Here is a 6,000-nt window from a genome sequence, read left to right as displayed (position 1 = left end):
AGGTTATTGATCATGGAGGGCTAGCTTCTTTTTCCATTTGCTCGGTTTCAGAAAAACAAAGAGCGTCTTCCAGAAGACAGGCCCAGCTCAGCTCAGGAAAAAAGGAACACACAGGCCCAACCAGCCTGCAGTGTCTAAATTCGATCGTGAGCACAACAGAAATCAAAAGTGGATAATTCATTCATCCATATCCTATCCAATTGAGTGAATTCCATTTTTGACCCCCAAGTTTCACTTTTTTGACGGTTTTGACCCCATTTAGTGGGTTTTCCTTTTTTTAACCCCATTTAGCGAAACTTGTGCCACTAATGACCCCATTTAAGATTTTTTCCCTAATCCCCTCCGTCCTGACGGGTGGGACCCGTTGCGCAAGCCTGCGTGGCAAGACACGTCGGAGGTGTATTCTGAAATGCGCCTTCCTTCGCCTGCCGCTGTTCTGGTCCGATCCGACCAAACCGAACCAGCGAACCGGGCGCACCGAGGCAATCAGGCAAACCAGCCCGACCATACTCCCGCACCCACCATTAATCCTTTTCTTTCTTTCTTTCTTTTCCTGGAACCGTTTCCTTTTATCCCTCAATCAGTTCCTGCGTATCTCGCAATTGCCCGTTCCATCCTCTCGTGACCAGCAGGCGGCGAACAGGCGAACTGCAGGCGGTGAGGTGGATCTTTCCTCTCGTGATCTCCGGCGATCGCCGGTGAAACAGGTGGCGGCAGGTTCGTCAATACTCGCATTCTTCCCCTGTTTCTGTCCTCTCTTGTCTCTGCGTCTACATAGCGTGTAGTTTATGGTTTTTCACCTTCCCATGGCTGGTGGCGGACACACTTGATTGAAGTATAAGAATTTGTGTCATGTTGGGAAGGCTTCGCTATTTTGTTGGGTCATGACAAAGGCTCCAATATTTGAAGACAGTCATCTAGTTTTTTTTTCAGTACTTAGCTTCAGTGATGGTTCTGTAATATCGGGTATGGTTCTGTCTTTATTTTCAGTTTGCTAAGAACCTCTAGTTTATGAATCTTGTACAAGAGTAGGTGATTTTTGTACTAAGGGAAATATTGATGTTTCTGTTTTTTCAATAACGTTGCTGTTTTTCAGTTTTTTCAATTGATAACTCTGTTTTGCTCTTTCGAAATATGTAGATGGCAACAGAGATGTGGACGCTGAGGTATATTTGTCATGATCGTGGACGAAGGAATCCTGAACCAGAGATGATTGATAGGGACTACATCAATTTTTTTGACATTAAAGAGAGAATGAAGGAGTTGGGATTCAACCAATCTGACAGTGTGTATTACAATAGGAGGGGGGTCAAGAAGGGGCAATTTATGATTGAGTTGACCAATGATGCTTGTGTCATGAAGATGCTAGAAGAGTTTTCGTCAACTAAGGAAGTTGATCTACATGTTTTCAAAACAAGGAACACATGAGTAAATCCTGCTGCAGCAGTTGTTCCAGTGGCAGAGAATAATGGTGCTGAATATAGGGAGAAGGGGAAGGCAGTTGTGCAACATATTTCTGAAATAGTTGACATAATTTCAGATGATGAGATGCTTTCAGAGCAAGAGATGGTATCAGAGGATGATGTTATGTCAGAGGATCAACACTTGGAGCATGATGTGGAGTACAATGTTGAGATCATGTCAGATGCGGAGTACAATAGGGCTGAATATTGGCAGCAGTTGTATGGGCAAGATGGGGGGAGTGATTCTAGTGATGAAGACTTTGATATTGTTGCGGAGACAGAGAAGATGAGAGCATTGTATGCGAAGAAGAAAAAGCAAGAGCTGGCATCTAAGGGCATTTATTCAGATGATGAAATAGAAGATTTGTTTGATTGTTCAGCAGATTTTGATGGGATAGATATTGATGACGTTGCTCTTACTCCAACACAATTGGAGAAGGAGATGAGTTTTGGCAAGGCAGAGGATGCTAGACAGAGAAGGGAGAAAGCAAATAAAAGATTGGCTTTGGTGAAAGCAAGGGGGAAGAAAAAGACAGGTACAAATGACATGGATCTCTCTGACCCTCCAAGTTCAGATGGTGGCGATGATCCATGGAGTGATGACAATGAGCCACAAAGATCTATTGTACTCATTGACAAGGAACCAGGAAGAAAGAGGAGAATGCCTAAGAGATTGTTGCTGCCAAGATTAGAGTTTGATGATGCTTTCATGCATGATAGTAATCTGATACCAGAACAGATGATTAAAGGCATGTGTTTCAAAGATGTGAGAGAATTTAAGAGAGCCCTGCAATCATTTCATATTCTACAAGGAAGAAGTTTTGCTTTTACAAAGAACAAGGCATATAAGGTGAAGGTCCATTGCCCACAACCAAACTGCAATTTCCTAATCTTTGCATCAAAGATTTCTGGTGAACCAACTTTCCTGATACGAGATGATGTGGAGCCCCATTCATGTGGAATTACCAGGGAGCATAGCAGGATAAAATCAACTTGGTTAGCTTCCAAGTATGAAAACCAGTTTAGAGCTGACCCAAATTGGAGGTTGGATGCTTTCATGGAGGCTGTGAAGAGAGATCTGAACTTTGAGATAACAAAGAGGATGGCTTATAGAGCTAAAGCTTGCGCTCAAAGGAAGGTTTTAGGGGATCAAGACAAGCAGTACCTTAGAATAAGGGACTACATGCAAACATTGTTGAATAAGAATCCTGGGAGCAAAGCAGTGGTAGACACTGAACCAAGGCTTGAGCAGCATCTGAATCCAAGATTTAATGGTCTATTTATTAGTTTCAATGCCCAAATCAAGGGATTCTTGGCAGGTTGTAGACCTTTCTTTGGTTTAGATGGATGTTTTGTGAAGCTAGCTAATGGATCACAGGTTCTGGCAGCAAGTGCTAGGGATGGAAACAACAACATGTTTCCTTTAGCCTTTGGTGTAGTCAACAAGGAGGACACAGATAATTGGACTTGGTTCCTGCAGACTCTGGAGTCGACAATTGGACAAGGTGAACAACATGGTGGATGGACAATTATGTCTGATAGACAGAAGGTAACAACATGGCTATTAATTTCAATTGAACATTCAATTACTATTTAATTAATATTGTCAAAATTCTGAATCTCCTATATTTAATTTGGCAGGGCTTACTTGCAGCTGTGAGAGCAGTGTTTCCAAGGTGTGATCACAGGTTTTGCAAAAGACATGTTCTTGCAAATTTCTCTACAGCTGGTTTCAAAGGTGGCCTTATATGCATGCACAGTGAGTGAGTACAACATTGCAATGGAGAATCTCAAAACTTTTGATGAAGACGCATGGAAGTGGGTGAAAGAAAGTCCCAAGGAGCATATTAGTAGGCATGCTTTTAGTACCAAGTCAAAGACAGATCTAGTTGTTAACAACCTTAGTGAGGTTTTTAACAAATATATTCTTGACTATAGAGATAAACCTATTGTTACCATGTTAGAACTTATCAGAACTAGATTGATGACTAGGTTGTGCCTAAAGAAAAGTGGGGTTGAGACAGTCGGCTGGGATATCACACCAGTTATGGGTGAGAAGCTTGAGTCAGCTAAGGCCAAAGCAAAGTATAGCACTGCTTACCAATGTGGTGTTGGGATTTGGCAAGTGAACTGTGCAGAGAAGACTTATGAAGTTAATCTGCTTAGGAGAACATGTGGTTGCTTCAGATTTCAGCTTTGTGGAGTGCCTTGTGAGCATGCTTGTGCTGCCATTTTCAAGGCAAAGGAGAAGCCAGAGGACTATGTGGAGAAATTCTTCAGCAAAGACACATACAAGGCAGCTTATGCTGAGATGATTTTCCCTGTTCCACATGAGACAGAGTGGATTAAAACTAATAGCCCTGACATTGATCCACCAAGATACACCATACCGGCTGGAAGACCAAGAAAAAATAGGAGGAAAGGTGCAGATGAGGATGGCCCAGCTTACTCTAGAGCAAGAAAAGGAAAAGTTCAGTGTGGCAATTGTAGAGGTATTGGACATAATATGAGGGGATGCACAAAACCTATGAGATCATATCTTGCTTTGAGGAGGAATAAACATGTGGTAAGTTTGTAAATTCAAAGTTGTTTACACGCTATTTTCTTTCGTATGGTACTTATGCTCTTTTCATTTCAATTACTTGCAGCCTTTGACAGCTCGCACCCAAGAAAGCTATGTAAATGTTGATGGCAATGCAAAGAGACCAAACAACTCACCACCTACTGCTCCAAGTACAAGTACAAGGGGAAGGAGCAATGCTATGACTAAGGCTGCTGCTTCTAATTCAAAGGCTGCAACTGCTCCAAATGTTAGTTCTGCACGTGCTGCTCCAAGTACAAGTACAAGGGGAAGGGGCAATGCTACGACTAAGGCTGCTGCTTCTAATTCAAAGGCTGCAGCTGCTCCAAATGTTAGTTCTGCACCTGCTGCTCCAAGTACAAGTACAAGGGGAAGGGGCAATGCCAATGCTGCAAATGGGACTGGTATTGGTAGGACAAGTGCACCAGCAACTTCAGGTACTAGTGTTCCAGCTAGGGGCAGGGGTAAGGGCAAGGCAGCAATGCAAATAAATGAATCACAAGCATCATCTTCAAATGCAAATGCTGAAAGAGGAGGAAGAAGACCTGCCCACAGTGTGGATGCAGGGAACAAAGCTTTTGGAAGATCGAGTAGTGGAAGGAAAACCTCTTGGTTCACAATTGGAGCAAATGCAGCAGCTAGAGATGCAGCTATGAAGAAGTGAGGAATTGATTGCCTTGTGTCTCTATTTGCTGCGATGTTTAAATAATTACAACTTGCTATATTTTGTCTGTGTGATGAACATGTAATGCACTATGTGAGATGTGGTGTTGGGAATCATGTTAAGATATGAAGTATTAGTGTTCTGGATAATATATGCATTGCCTATTTAAAACTGTTCTTTGTGGTGTTATTTAAAAAATTGGTCAGATTTCTCACATTACATAATATAGCTAACTTCAAAATTGCATAATAAAACTGGACTGGTTTCTCACATTCAAATTTCTCAATCTTATAGAATCAGGTCCACACAATATAGCATCAACTTCACTTCATTTCATATATCAAAGGTCAGTCCCAACACCTTTACATTGCATTCAGTTCATGACAAAAAAAAAGCTTTACATTGAAACTTCTATTCCACTGATACCATACTCCAGTCCAGATCATTCACTAGTTCTAACAAAAATGAAAGCTTCACATATATCCATCTAGTACTATTACTACCATTTTTGTCTTTGCTCAGCTGATTCACTTCTCTCCCCTCCACCCCACACACACATCACCAACTACTGCTTGTTCTCCTCGGTTTCTTCCTGCAGCTGCATCCTCGAAGCAAGAATTCCCTGAAGCCTATACTCACTGGAAGAGCTAGGCGCACCCTACAAAAATGTCACAGCACAGCAGGGAATGAGATGGGGCAATTCAACAAGATCGAGTCAAGATAATGTAATACGGAACGGGGTACAGGAAGTACGCACATACCGTCCTTGATGACGATGAATTTGGCCTGGAGTTGCAGGACACCTTGGGCCGTAGCGCCCAGCCCTTTGGCTTCCTCTGCACCGGCATCTTGGTCCAAGCCATCGCCTGCCCGCACGCGCCTCGGCCTCGCCTGCGAACAACCTAATCAGCCACAGGCGGACACCGCTTCCGCACCAACAGCCGCCGCCCTCGCTTCATCCGCCGCTAGGCCGCCGCCGCCGGCGATCCCTAACATTAGGCGATGCAGTGGTGTGGGTGGATGCGGAACAACAGGAGTGGGTCGGGGTCGGGCGGCACCACTTCACGTCCGGTGGGCTGGTCCCGAGCCCAACCGGTTGTGCGCCCAGTTCGGCCCGGTTCGCTGGTTCGGTTCGGACCGAAACAGCGGCAGGCGAAGGAAGGCGCATTTCAGAATACGCCTCCGACGTGTCTTGCCACGCAGGCCTGAGCAGCGGGTCCCACCCGTCAGGACGGAGGGGATTAGGGCAAAAATCTTAAATGGGGTCATCAGTGGCACAAGTTTCGCTAAAT

General features: G+C 44.0%; 1 protein-coding gene and 1 long non-coding RNA gene across 2 annotated transcripts; one reads left to right on the top strand and one right to left on the bottom strand.

Moving 5' to 3' along the window:
- The first annotated feature begins 551 nt into the window (after positions 1–551).
- On the top strand, positions 552–4,884 carry LOC100846601. The gene is made up of 4 exons (XM_010235321.3): positions 552–717; positions 1,141–3,012; positions 3,105–4,029; positions 4,112–4,884. The coding sequence occupies exons 2-3, from the start codon at positions 1,549–1,551 to the stop codon at positions 3,228–3,230; spliced, it is 1,590 nt and encodes a 529-aa protein (XP_010233623.2). The 5' UTR covers positions 552–717; positions 1,141–1,548; the 3' UTR covers positions 3,231–4,029; positions 4,112–4,884.
- Positions 4,885–5,020: 136 nt separating this feature from the next.
- LOC106866130 lies at positions 5,021–5,755 on the bottom strand. Its single transcript, XR_001406060.2, has 2 exons — positions 5,470–5,755; positions 5,021–5,366 (listed from the first exon to the last, which is right to left on the bottom strand). It is a non-coding gene; the product is annotated as an uncharacterized LOC106866130 (long non-coding RNA).
- Positions 5,756–6,000: the final 245 nt, after the last annotated feature.

This window comes from Brachypodium distachyon, chromosome 2 (assembly GCF_000005505.3).
Source record: "Brachypodium distachyon strain Bd21 chromosome 2, Brachypodium_distachyon_v3.0, whole genome shotgun sequence".
Taxonomy (NCBI): domain Eukaryota; kingdom Viridiplantae; phylum Streptophyta; class Magnoliopsida; order Poales; family Poaceae; genus Brachypodium; species Brachypodium distachyon.
This window is presented reverse-complemented; position numbering and strand designations above follow the sequence as displayed.

Coding starts and splice junctions, on each gene's coding strand:
- LOC100846601 (XM_010235321.3), top strand. CDS start 1,549: ATGCTTTCAGAGCAAGAGATGGTATCAGAGGATGATGTTATGTCAGAG. Junction 3,013..3,104: donor TTATGTCTGATAGACAGAAG/GTAACAACATGG, acceptor TTAATTTGGCAG/GGCTTACTTGCAGCTGTGAG.